The sequence below is a fragment of the Piliocolobus tephrosceles genome, chromosome 9, assembly GCF_002776525.5.
Source record: "Piliocolobus tephrosceles isolate RC106 chromosome 9, ASM277652v3, whole genome shotgun sequence".
NCBI lineage: Eukaryota > Metazoa > Chordata > Mammalia > Primates > Cercopithecidae > Piliocolobus > Piliocolobus tephrosceles.
In genome coordinates this window covers 115,585,477-115,598,914 of record NC_045442.1, presented here as the reverse complement: position 1 = coordinate 115,598,914, position 13,438 = coordinate 115,585,477, and the positions used below count along the sequence as shown (strand labels likewise).

The 13,438-nt window shown below is 35.8% G+C and overlaps 1 protein-coding gene across 7 annotated transcripts in view; it reads right to left on the bottom strand.

The window, feature by feature from the left end:
• Positions 1 to 823: 823 nt before the first annotated feature.
• The window catches only part of MINDY3 (MINDY lysine 48 deubiquitinase 3), an 82,242-nt gene continuing 69,627 nt past the window's right edge, over positions 824 to 13,438 (bottom strand). For 5 of the 7 annotated variants that reach the window (XM_023223124.1, XM_023223120.1, XM_023223121.1 and 2 more), the window contains 4 exons: positions 11,744 to 11,816; positions 9,113 to 9,200; positions 4,812 to 4,883; positions 824 to 1,795 (listed from right to left, as the gene is read on the bottom strand). In XM_023223124.1, coding sequence (XP_023078892.1) covers positions 1,646 to 1,795; positions 4,812 to 4,883; positions 9,113 to 9,200; positions 11,744 to 11,816 — 383 coding nt within the window. In that variant the 3' untranslated portion in view covers positions 824 to 1,645. Of the gene's footprint in view, positions 1,796 to 3,477; positions 3,616 to 4,811; positions 4,884 to 9,112; positions 9,201 to 11,743; positions 11,817 to 13,438 lie in introns of all 7 variants that reach the window. The other 2 variants (XR_002733874.1, XR_002733875.2) reach the window with 2 other exon arrangements.

The window sequence follows — 13,438 nt, the reverse complement described above, 5'->3', positions numbered from 1 at the left end:
TGACTGAAGCAGACAAGCCATGCATCCCCACCTTGCCCCATTTGGATTCCTGAGCAAAGAATTTGTACATTTAATAAAATGGTTGTTTTATGCCATAAAGTTTTGGGATAATTTGTTAAGTAACAATGTTAAGACCATTCTATTTCGTAGGCTTGATGTTTATGAGAAAATCTATGATTCTGTGTAATCCTTATGGAATATGGGATTATTAAACCAGAGTTTTGAGAAACTAATTCTAGCATAATATATTTTATACAGATTTAGAAGTAGCCAAGACTAGACCAAAATATTGACATTTGAAAGCTGTAAGTTTAGTAGGTAGTATCACACTCCTGAACAGAATGTCACCGAAAGTTATACACAAAATCTCATGCCTTTACCTATGCTTAATTATATTGTAATTGTGTATGAAAGAAAACAAAACCCAAACAGAAATTCACACAGGAACTATATTATTGAATGTGACGTTCAGTTCTGAAATGTGTAAGAGGATACTATATATAATTATCTGCTTTACAAGTGGAGGAAAAAAAGTATTAATGGCTATTGTGATTTCAAATTGTTGGGCGATAAACCTATTGGAATACAGCAAATCTCTGCATCTTTGCTCACTGGTCTAGACAGCTGCCATGTGGGTTCTCGTGCTTCTGGCTGGCTGAGTTAGCAAAGCTCTTAGGTTAGCATAAGGCCTGGTCTCTTATTCGAGGACCTGTATGACTTCATTAGCCATTTGTAGTACTCTGTACTCTCAAGGTTGCTGGGTAGAAACATTTAGAAGTACGTACTTGTTTATTGTGAGCCACAAAGGTAAAAAATGCAAGGGTACAGTTAAAGAAAAAGGTGTTTATTTAGGCCATCAACTAGGATCATAATAAATAACACAGTATACTAATGTAATAACAGATGTTCTCATGCATTTATCGTGTTTATAAATATAGACAAAAGCTGGCTTACAGGGCTGTTGGGATGAATTTGGAAAAGTATATTTGGCAATTATACAGTAAAAGTTAACAGTGTTGACTATCAGATTCTATCAGTTTTTAGAATACATCCCCTATACATCTGTGAATAAATGGTAATGGTCTCTGAGAGTTTCTACTTTTTGTGAACATACCAGAGTTAAGTCAATTGTCAAAGGATCCAAACTGACAATTTGTTATTTGTCAATATTTCTAATGAAAAACAGATCTTAGAAAAATGAACTCTCCTGCCTTTCAGTGTAGAGGCTGATATATGACAAGCTGGAATCATTCAAACAATAATAAAATGTGCCTCAATGAAATAAAACCCAAAAGTAGAAGTTTATAAATAGTAACTCTAATACTCAATATACAAATGCTATAGTATTGTGTTTGTAATTTGGTAAGTAAATGACCAAATATCTGAATGCAAAAGTGATGAACTTGGATTACAGCTTAATTTTGCTAGTAAATTTCACACAAAGGGTTAAAATAGGCTAATCTTTAACATAAAGCTTTAGGACAAATAATTTAAACATATCATAAACACTGAAAATGTGTTTTTAATTGTTATTTACAGTTAATCAGTGATACCAGTGTTTAGCTTAATCCAGCCAATTGCCAGTCTTGACCCCCCTCTTTCAACATCTGTATATTAAGATCCTCCTTATAAATACTTAGGCAAATTAATTTAGTGAAGGAGAGCGATCTGTGGTCCAGAGTAACTCAATGTATGGCCATTTGGTTTGGAGACAGCGTTTAATAGGAGTGTCGTCTGTCTGTAGCATGGGATCTTCAAAACCCATTACAACTGCAGTCCCTTCTACATACATGACCTGTTGAATAAAATAAAGCCACCAAGGTCAATCAACAGTCTTAGCAAATTCTTACGTGGAATGAAAACAACTTTTAGAGACTAGCAAATAAGGTATTACATATTGTTGCAGATGAAACTTTACAAGTAATTTTATTTTGTTAGAAACGAACAGGAATATCTGCTTACTGATTTATGTCAAAGTAAATTTGTAAATGATATTTAATTGCTAGCTGGCCAGGTGATTTTTAAAAATTCAAGATCATGTGAATCATAAAACACATAGACTGTTTCTAAGAAAAAAACATTCTTCAATGGATCTATACCATTGGAAAGAAATGTTTAATTATCATATTTACATATAATTTATACGGGTCCTACTGCTTTTATACTGAGGTTCTCAGATGCTCATACTGCCTCATGAAATGGAGAGCTATAAAAGGAATATAGCTATTATGTTCTGAGGAACATGTTTCTCCTTCTAATTTAAGTATTGCATTTCTAGAGCTGAAAACAATTTGAATGTCAACAAAATTTGCTATTATGGTATTAAATATTCCTAAAATGCAATTCCATGAGTGCATTCTGTACAGCATGAAAAATCATGGAGAAAAAATTAAAAAAGATGCCAGGACAGAAGGAAAAGCAAAATAGAGGTTGAAGATCAAACTAACCAGATACTGTATATGCAGTGGCAATGATCACATAAATACATATTGACTGGCAGGTGAATACCAAGAAAAATTTTATTCTGATTAATTTACAATGAAACATATTTAAAAAGTATTTTGGACATAACATAATCAACAAAAACCCTAAGTCATTACCAAGGGCTCACTGTGGACATTAAGGCACTCCTCGGTGGTTAATTTCTTTTTGCACCAAGAGAAATTCTGATGCTGTGTAATTTAAAAGAAACAGACATAGTCTTCTTCCCAAGTATGTAAAATTATTTTTACACATTCACTGGCTGATACACGAGTGTAATTATGTTCTTCCAAAATAAAAGCCATAAAAGCTATTTAACTAAGAAGCCAAAAGAAACAACTTTATTATCCTTAAATGGTAGTTGCCTCTAAAACACATTAAATATAGGAACAGAATATATTACTAGATCAGATAATCTTGTGTCATGAATCTACTCATTCCTAAGAAAGCGCTAAAGATATATTGTAATGTGAAATACATTTTTCTGGCATCTTTATTTAATATATTAGTTTCTAGTGTTGATGAAATAAATTGACATTGAAACTACAACTCTGGCTTTTCAGTCCCCAAAGCAAAACTGCCTTTTCTGAAAAGTTATACATGAATATAATTCAAGTTATTAAGTTAAATACAACCGGCTCTATTTTTCACAAAGAACTTCATGTGCTCATGTCATCAGAGCAGAAGTGCTTGGGCAAGGTACCATGACCCACCTCCATGGCCTCAATCAGGCTCAGATGCCTGGTGGCTCGGATTCCATCTCACTTTGCCAGCATTCTCCTTTTGTCTGTTATCTTTTTAAATAGGACCTTGCTATGCAGCTTATAATTTTAGCTCTTGAATAACTTCAAAACATACTTCTGTGACTTAATGACATCCATACTTTGCTTTATAGCTGTTGTATATTACCGTCATTTTAACAGTTCGTCTCATTTGTTTTCTAATCTTTTTGTTAGTGTGTCAGAAGCTTGTCCCAAGCACGATTTGAAAACTTACACTATATACAGGTAGAGTGGCCAAGCAGACCAAGGACAGGATTGGGAATCAGGAACTCAGTTCCAATCCCTGCTCTGCCAATGACATGCTGTGTGACCCTGGGTGAGTCACTTAATCTCCCTGTCTCAGATGCCTCATCTGTAAAATATGGATAATATTTGAGATATATCTGGCAGGGATTGTATAGGTGAACAATTAGTGATTATAATGTACCTCCTATTACAAAGCTGTGCAAACGTCAAACTCTAGATGAAGCACTCATTCGCACATTAGAAAACAGCATCCAAATTTTCTTGACAATGTATATTCTTTGCATCTATCTATCTATCTATCTATCTATCTATCTATCTATCTATCTATCTATCTATCTTTGGACCTGATAAAATTATCTAATTTATATTTTGTTATAAAGATAACAGTAAATTTTAGTCTTTTAGATTTTGTCTAATTAAAATTATGTACTTAATTTACACTATCTGTTTTCTGTAACCTTCCACAATTTAGATACATGAAGTCAGCATGGGCAGATCAAATTAAAAAGGAATGTTAGACCTTATTCCTTTAAAATTGGCTGTAACTAATATATATATTATAATTACTATCTACTGCAACTGATACTTGAATAAATGCAAAGATAATAGACATTCAAAAAGGGGAAACTGATGCAACCGAACTCTAGCGTTAAGCCAGGTTGAGTACAGCTGGCAGTGAATCACCTATGTGCTTTGTCAGCGGTTAGCAAAGGAAAGCTGCGAAGCATCATCAGTAGGAGCAGGGGCTCTGAGTTGGACTAAGTTTCACTCCCAGCTCTATCATTTCCTGGCCACTTGACCTGTGAAATGGGGATATACAGACAACACTTACTTCATAAGGTGGTGTGGTGGTGTGACACTTAAGCAAAGTACTTAATACAATTTCGGGTAAATGCTCAATAAATGCTGGCTACGAAGGTTGTTTATTTAAAAATATTTTTTTCCAATACAAAATCTCACTGTTACCTCTTTATTCCTTTAAATGGATCAGTAACAACTTTCACTGGACTAACTACAATGTTGATTTAGAAACATGCTACATTGCCAAAGGGTAACGATCTGTATGGGGGTGTATTTAGTCACAGTGAAGCTACTGCTCTGAAGTCCAATGTTAATCTCCAATGTAGACTAACATATACTGGTCAAATCGAAAGATGACCAAGTCTAAAATGTGTCATCATAGTAAAGAGACTCCTGGAATAATCTCAGGTAGCCATTGTATGGGAATCGAATGTTGTTACATACTCACGTACTTATTTCATCAACCCAGTTGAAGACCGACGACTACGTGAATTATCATACCTTTTCATTATAATTTGACTGCTTCAATCCATTGTAGTGGTAGACAGTAAAAGATTCTGGACCACTGGAGCCCTATTATAAATAAAGGACTATTAAAACTTTAAATTATATTTATATCAGGCAATTTCTCATCAACTGAAAGTAAAACACATGTTTCTCAAATCCTTGTCCTTTGGGGACTCATTTGACAAAAGAAGGAACTTAGGTTTATGGAGTTATAACTACCAGAAAGCCCTGAAGCTGAAAGTGTTGCCTCTGAAGAAGATGCTGGAAAGGAGGGAAGGTTGATTTCCATTATAAACTCTTCCACACTAACTTATTTTATGTTTTTAATTATGCATGTATCACTATAACTGTTTTTCAAAAGACAAGCTTCTGAAACAAAAATATTTCCTAAAATTTATCTCTTTCTATGTAAATAATTTGTTCCTCTCAATGAATTGAGAAAAGCAGTAGCATCACTTTTACTCAGACTAAATACACTTCCAGTATGTACCAATACTTCAAATTTGGCCCACAATATTGAATTAGTGGTTTCTTTTCTCAAAAAAAAATCCAATATCTGAATATTGTCAACTATTAATTAGTGAAAAGAGCACTGTGAGAAATGAAAACATACTTTAATGCTTAAGGCAACTTCAGTAATATTCAATAAAGGACATTCTATATATCACTAACAGAGTAAGCTTGTAGAAAAATGGGTCATGTTATTCCCACTATCTTAACCTTGCTTTTCAATTAGCTAAAGACCATGTTCAACCCTCCTAACTTGGCGTTCAAGGCCATTATGGGCCTGGCTCCCAGGGATTTCCCTCAGGGCCTCTGCTGGATAGATCCCCCTTGGCTTCCTGGCCATATCCCATGGATACAAGCAGGCATGTGGCCCTCCTTAGAATTTTTCCAACTGGAATTAAGGGAAGACAGCTGCTGGCAACTGGAGCTTCAGGTCGTACAGAAAGATAGGCTGTGAGAATGTAGCCACTTTAGAAGAGGGGAGGGGAGGTGGAGACGCTCCCAGTGCTGTTCAAGGACTCCAGGAGCACCTTCCCAGTGCTTGCTGCTTCAATTCACCTGAGCTACTCCTTTTCCTTCGTGTATTTTCCCCCTCACTTACGCCAATTTAGGCTGGGGTTCTGTGACCTGCATTCATACAGGGCTTTATCTACCTTTTTAGTCTTATCTCCAATTACTCACCTTTCTGAATTCTGTTTTGGACAAGCATGACTCATTTCCCTATGAAAAGATCTTTTGTTGGCCTTTTGCACATTCATGAATTTTTTTTTACTCTTCTCTAAAATGCCCTCCTCTCCTTCTTTTTTCCAGACCTGGTTTAAATCTTACTTTTTCTAGGAAGTTTTTCCTGAACACACTAGTTGGTTTTTTACTACACTGGAACTTTACCTTTATCATAACAATTGTCTAAATAATTTGAGAATGAATCATATAGTACTACCTTGTATCATCTCGTCTATTGTTATTTTGAAAGACTGTTTAACTTTTTATGTCTTACATTCCCAACCAGAGCCTAAACTCTTAAATTTTTTTTGTATCCCACTCAAAATGACTTACAGAAAATAGAAAAATCAATTTGATCCTTTCCTTAATTACATGAGTCAATGCAATTAGTTACATAATTTGACTCTTGACTATCAGAGTTAAATTATTTAAACTTAAAAAATAACCATTTTCCTGTAATCGAATACAATTTATATTCCCTATTTCCAGTAATTAACTGGTATAAAATACAGAAATACCAACAAAAGGTAGTGTAGTCCAGTGGCAAAGTGCGTAGACTCTGTGGTTCGACAGACTATGTTAGATTCCTGAATCAGCTACTAAAATACCTAGTGTATGACCTTCAACAATTGTCTTACGTTCTCTAATGCTCAATTTCCTCATTGTCAAAATGGGGAAAATAATAGTATGGAGTTTAGAAGGCACACAGTGCCTGATGGAGAGTATGTGCTTGGGAAATGGGAGCTGCTACCGCTATTCTTATTTAAACGAATGACCTTGAAAAGCTTATAAATATTCCGACTTTTTTCCTCCTGCCTCAGCCTCTACCTCATAGCAAAGAAATGTTCTTCCACAGGACCTACTTGAAGCATTGTAAAGATTACTGAAGTTAAATATTTTCCTGGCTGTCCTTGTCACTCCAGTTTCACAACTTCATTTATTTGTGGTTGATTAAATAAATGTTTACTGGGCCAGGTGCAGTGGCTCATGCCTGTAATCCCAGCACTTTGGAAGGCCAGGGCGGGTGGAACACCTGAGGTCAGGAGTTTGAGACCAGCCTGACCAACAAGGTGAAACCCCATCTCTACTAAAGATACAAAAATTAGCCAGGCGTGGTGGCAGGCCACCACGTGTAGTCCCAGCTACGCAGGAGGCTGAGGCAGGAGAATTGCTTGGACCAGGGAGGTGGAGGTTGCAGTGAGCTGACATCGTGCCACTGCACTCCAGCCCCTGTGACGGAGCGAGATTCCGTCTTAAATAATAGTTTACTGAATGATCACTATATTCATCTGTTAGGGACAAGACAGTACGTGACTAATTGCCAAAAGGAGTGCTGAGTCACTATGCATTTTGTGGCTACAGGAGAAAGGGGACATCAGTGGTATGTAGGGCATGATCGGAAAAGATCTATGACACAGGGTGTCTGAGCTGCTACAGGATGGGAATAGGTGGTACTGTGACAGGTCTTCCTCTAAAGCAGCTGTTCTGTAACTTGGGCCTTGGGCTTGTTAGACCACATTGCTGCACCCACCCTTAAAGTCTCTGCTTCAGGGAGAAACCTGAGAATTTGCATTTCTAACAAGCTCTTGGAGATCACACTGAGAACTCACTGCTTTAAAGGTAATCAGGAGCAGGATCACATGCTCTGGGGAGGGAAACAGCATGAACTATACAGAGGCAATGAGACAAACCAGGCTCAGGTGGAGAGTGTCTTCAGAATAGCAGGCAACAAGCAAACAGTGAGAGAGGAACACAGAGGGAACAAACAGTACAACCAAATGGAAATGTCTGTTACAGGCGAAAGAGAAGGGACTGGAACCCTCTTATTACCTAAAAAATTACTACAACTGTCTCACTTTACATTTCTCACTTTTCAAAATCTTCCCCAAATTAAATAAAAAACAGGAATATTGTATTTTTACTGTATTTATAACTAAATCAATATTTCTATCAAATGTTCCCATAGCCTTGAAATATAATTAAAATACTGTATCAAAGTTTAAAATGCTATAATTTATTATTTATCCAGATATCTAGAACACCAGATTCCAATAAAAAAAAAATCTAGTAGTCAGAATGTGAACAAAGAGGATTATCACACTGAAGGGTCTAACATCAGAAAATACACTCTAATTTTTCATGAAGTCTTTGCCAAAGTTTTAAAAAGTCCAGTAGTCTGCATTGTCTACATTGTGATATCCTCAGTTACTTTTTGAATCTTACCTCTTTAACAATTTTATCTAGAATTTAACAATCTTTCTTAACAATTACATCTTGAATTTTAGTAATTTTCCCTCTAGCTTTTAAATTATTTCTATTTGTCAATCTCTCTAATAACAGCGGTAAAATAGAAATTGGAATGTCTATTCCAACAATGAACTTCAGTGCAAACTACACTGATATCTGATAAAATGACCATGATATATATTATCTACTTAAGTAATTTGATTTAGTGGTAAAATGCTTCACTTAGAGAACAAAGACAGGTGTTGGATACAGAACTGGCTTGCCAGTGATACAGATATAACCCAGAAACATTAACGTTGGCACAGATGCCTCTGCTATTCCAGGTAACTGAACTCCTATCGAAGCCCAGCAGAAGGTATGTTCCAATGGGAAACAGCACAGACCCACTTAGGTTTTCTTCCACGCAACTGAAATTCTCCTGGAGCTTAGCTTCACTAGGTAGGGGCTTCTACTACCCACAGCCACCTTGACCTTCTCTCACAGTATTTAACAGTTTCCCAAGAGAAGAAAAGTGGGGGTGGGAGCAGAGAAAGATAATCTTTCTCTTTTTACTCCACAAACTTCCGAACTGTTCTCTCCATATTATTACATGTGTAGACTGGTGTCTGCATCATCTTCTGCTACCCTACCCATCAAGGCACTGCGTTACTGTATTCGAACACACAGTCCCTCTGTCTGGGAAGGTTTCCATGTAACAGTGCTTTCTCAGTCTCATATCTGCGCATTAGGACATTGTACAGAAAGAGAAAATGCTGCAAACAATCACAGGTAATCATCCCAACAGAGTAACAGTAAATATATTTCCTCAACTATGTTACCTGATCAGGAAAAAATTCTTGAAGAAATGGGCCCAATAATATGATTCCTAATCCTTCTGGATCTAATTTATTCTTCATGAGATTTATACTATGGGGAGAAAAAAGAAAAACAGTGGATACCAGAGGAAAAAAAAGCTGCTTTTCTTTCATGATTAAATTACTGGTACTACAACACATTCAACTGCCAAAAATACTAAGAGCTGTTCTTTTTAGAACCTTAATGACAAATACACAGGAATGACATCTAATTTGCCAAAACTTGGTTATTTTTAAACTAGAGTAATCTGTTACTATTTAAAATTTAAATTGTGACGACTTTGGAATATTGTTCCTTATTAGGTAAAGTAATTTAAAAACCAAGGCTTATAAACTCAAGCTTGTAACTTCCCAAAGGCAAATTCTCTTTGCTTCATAGGTATGCCTGAATTTAACAATCAAATAAGGCATTTAACTAACAAAATGTTTATTTTAAGCCCAAGCAGAAAAAGAAACACAGTCAAAAGGCAGTGGAACATCAGATAATAGAAAACATCTCTTAAAAAGCTTACTTTTAAGAACTAAATGAGATAGAAGCTTAAAATTCATAGACAATGTCATTTGAAGGTTAAAGAGCTACATTCTCAAAGAGCTAATGCGTCATGAATGACAGTGAGTGATATATACTGTATTGGTCCGGCAGCAGCCTAAACTGCCTGCCAGCCCTTACGATGTAGGTGTACCAAGGCTGGTGACAGGTGGTGTTATGTGTGACTAGAAAGAAGGCAGAAAAAAGCAAACTGCAGTTTAATTGGTTTAAAAATGGAAATAGTCTTCAGAAAAGTTTTATTTTCCATGCTATCTCAAATTATAAAGGACCAGTTAAGTCTACCTTACTACACAACATGTAAAGTGTTATGTTTGGACATTTCAGGTGATTCTAGTCACCTTCCGCAGGGGCAACTTCTCTCCTTTGAGTTTGCTGCTTCGGTCTGGGTCAGTTACCAGGTGTGCCTTTCACAAAAGGAGTTGAAGCTATTCTTGTGAGGGTAAACTATTTTTAAGGTTTATGAAAGTTGCATCTGCGTTGACATAGCCGCCTCTCTGGGAAACACCTGGGTCAGGCTGCCTCGCAGTCCTGCTACCTGACATGTAGTATTGGCCTTGTGAGATGCTTTTGTGGGCCCGTGGTTATCATTCTTGTATAGCATACTGTACAAAGGATATGGCATTTTAATGAGTCTGAGTAAGGCCAGGAAGTTATGATGAAGCAAATGAAGGCAGGGTCATAATACATTTAATTCATTTAATCCTTAGGATGGCCCAGTTATTTTACGGGCCATCCTGTATTATAACTGTAACTAGGCCAAAGTAGAGTGAATACTTCAGTCCAATCTTTCAGCTACTTCAAGAAAAACAACCTGAATCAAATGTACTAACTTTATGATTCAAGATACGTTTTCTATCTGATAAAACAAGGAAAATTAGGTAGATGACATATAGCTACGTAAGAATTTGGAAAAAAAACACACACAACTTTTTCTTCTTTCTCTTCCTTAGTCTGGTCAGTAACAAAAATTACTTGAGTTAATTCTCTTTTGCAAATTAGAGCAGTGTAAACAAGATGGTCTCTACTTGGAAATAAAGTTAGAAGAAGTGTAGTAATTAGTATCATACCATTTGTTGGACTAGGTCAACACTATGAATTTCTCTTTAAATTGAAAACAATATTCATTTGTTAATATTTCTATTGAGAATGGATGAAATCACAGCTCTAGTAAGATTGAGACAGATTAATTCAGATGTGGCTGGTTTATAAATGTTTATATGTATTGCATACTTTCAAAGAAAGCATGACCAAACTCATCTAAAAACAGAACAGGATCAAATCGTAAAAACGGTGTCTACCAATATGTCCTGTTGCTTTTGCTGAACCCTTTCACTATGTTCAATAAGCTCACGTTTTTTCATTCTTAGAAAAACCTACGGAAGGAAAAGCTATACTGAAAAAAGGAGTACAGATCCTATCTTAACAAGAGTTATTTTTTCATGGATAATAACTCAAGTTCTTAATCTACAGAGGAAGTTGTAGATGTAACAATGTATAAAACATAACAGTGAGAATGAAGACAATGACAGGATCCTAAGAAATACTGAAAACCAATATGCCATAATATATTGCAGCCACCCCCACAAGTTTCAGGTCAGTTAATCATTTAGAAATGTTAGATATCTTTGATCATCTTTATTTAAGAGGGAAAGTCAGAGACCTGCTGGTTACTTAAGCAGGGCAACCAGCACTATCTACATAGAACCGTCATTACTTTACTGAAGATGCTAAAGTCACACAAAATTTTAAGACATGGGGAAGTCTTTGCAGAGAAAAAAGTTTTTAAAGTTTATAGAAAGACACTTTTAGCATTTTTTAAAAAGCAGGACAATAACTGCTGGGTGGGAACGGAAACTCAATTTAAGTATGTCAAGTCTGCTATAACATTGGATTAGTTCAATTTCTTTCTAAATCTTTGCTTTACATGGATTGCTATGCTTCGTATATGCAGATACAGATTTTTAAAAAGGTAAAAATGTACAATATGTCTTAAACTTAAATGAATCTTTTTGAGTTGGCTAAGTAACACTTCCTGTTTAGCTTACTATTCAGGATCTGAAACAAGGTCCAATGCTTTCATCACATCTTCCAGAAGTGAATCAGGTATGAATCCATTATCTGGGGGGGAAAAAAATCAGAAACAACTTGAAATAAGAATTTACTTCAAGAAATGCTGTTACTGCTGATCAGATTCCAGGAAAAAAATCGCATAAAAAATACGAAGAGTGAAGGAATAGTATGTTGCTTATTTTAGGCATTGTACCTATTGTTATTAGAGACTCTCTTCTATTAGTTTTCTAGGAAACATCGGCAAATATTTATTTTCTAGGTTAGTTTCAAATAAAAAAATTTTATAACTTGAGAACTCTGAGAAAGCTTAAAGTCAAATTATTTGATCTTTAAACAGTGTTCTAAACAGTGTTACAGCGTTAAGCGGGGAAAATATTTTTCTACTTAATCTTTCAATAAACAAAGTAAACCTTTACATTCCCATTTAAAAGTTAATTTAAAAGAATTCTTTACCAACAAATTCCCTTTGTCACAATGTTATTTAGTTTCCTGAAGGAATGTTAGCAATCCACTGATATTTAGACAACTGACAGATTAATAGCAAAGATATTCTAAAACAGACTTGGTGATTTAAATAAAAGCTGTAGGTTTTTTTTAAAAACACCAAAAAATCCTGAAATGAGTCAAACTAATGCTGATGATGACTACTTTATGGAACATGGCCCAAACTCTGATGATGCAACAGACCATGACATACACAAAGTCCTTGTGGGATAGTTTGAAATGAGAGTGGTTTTAAACAAGTAACTTGTTTATTCCTTAAATGTACAGTGCCCAATTTCCCCTATCCATTTACTCATGCCTGAAGACTCTCAGCTTTAAATCAGCTTCCAATGTCCTTCAGGGATTAGATGATTTAAAAAAAATCTTGCCATGGAGTACAAGACGTCCAAAAGCCCTGCTCCTACAATCAAACTACAGAATAAAGTGTGCAGTTGCTCTTTCAGGATGTGGAATTGTACACTATCACTATCAGAAAGGAATGAAGTTATGATTGTAGAATGGTCTTTTCTATTCTTAAACCTCATAAGGAGCTGTTTATCCATTTGAAGACAGATTGGCCTTGACTAAAAGGTTATGAGTCATCTAGGATAATTAAAAATGTGCAATTTTTTAAGTGAAGGGTTAGAGTAATTCCAGTTTGTTAGGTTACCAATAATTTGAGGTATTGAGAATAAAGACGACCTTGGTTGAAGGCACTTGTAAAAACATTCAAGCTCTGTGGGCTTAGCTTTGATGAGTCTGATCACGATTTTGCTTAAGTTAGGTCACAGCTAAAAAGGCTCAGCATCTCCAAATGTGAAACAGGCTTTATGTGGCCACCAGCAGACAGGAACAATTAGGTTTCTGTGTTTATAGGCTATATCCATTTGGTAGTACAGGTGGAGTCTCCTCATCCAAAATGCTTGGTTCTAGAAGTGTTTTAGATTTCAGATTTCTTCTGGTTTTCGAATATTTGCAAATATATAATGGTTGAACATCCCCAATCTAGTCCAAAATCTGAAATGCTCCACAGGGTCATAGAGGCACTCAAAATTTTGGAGGATCAAACTTTCGGGTTAGGGATGCTCAATTTGTACAACGTTCTTCAGGAGCACTAACAGCATGTAGTTTGTCACAGCTGGCAGCCTTTCCGCAGAAACTATAACCTGCAACTCAGCTCCCACCCC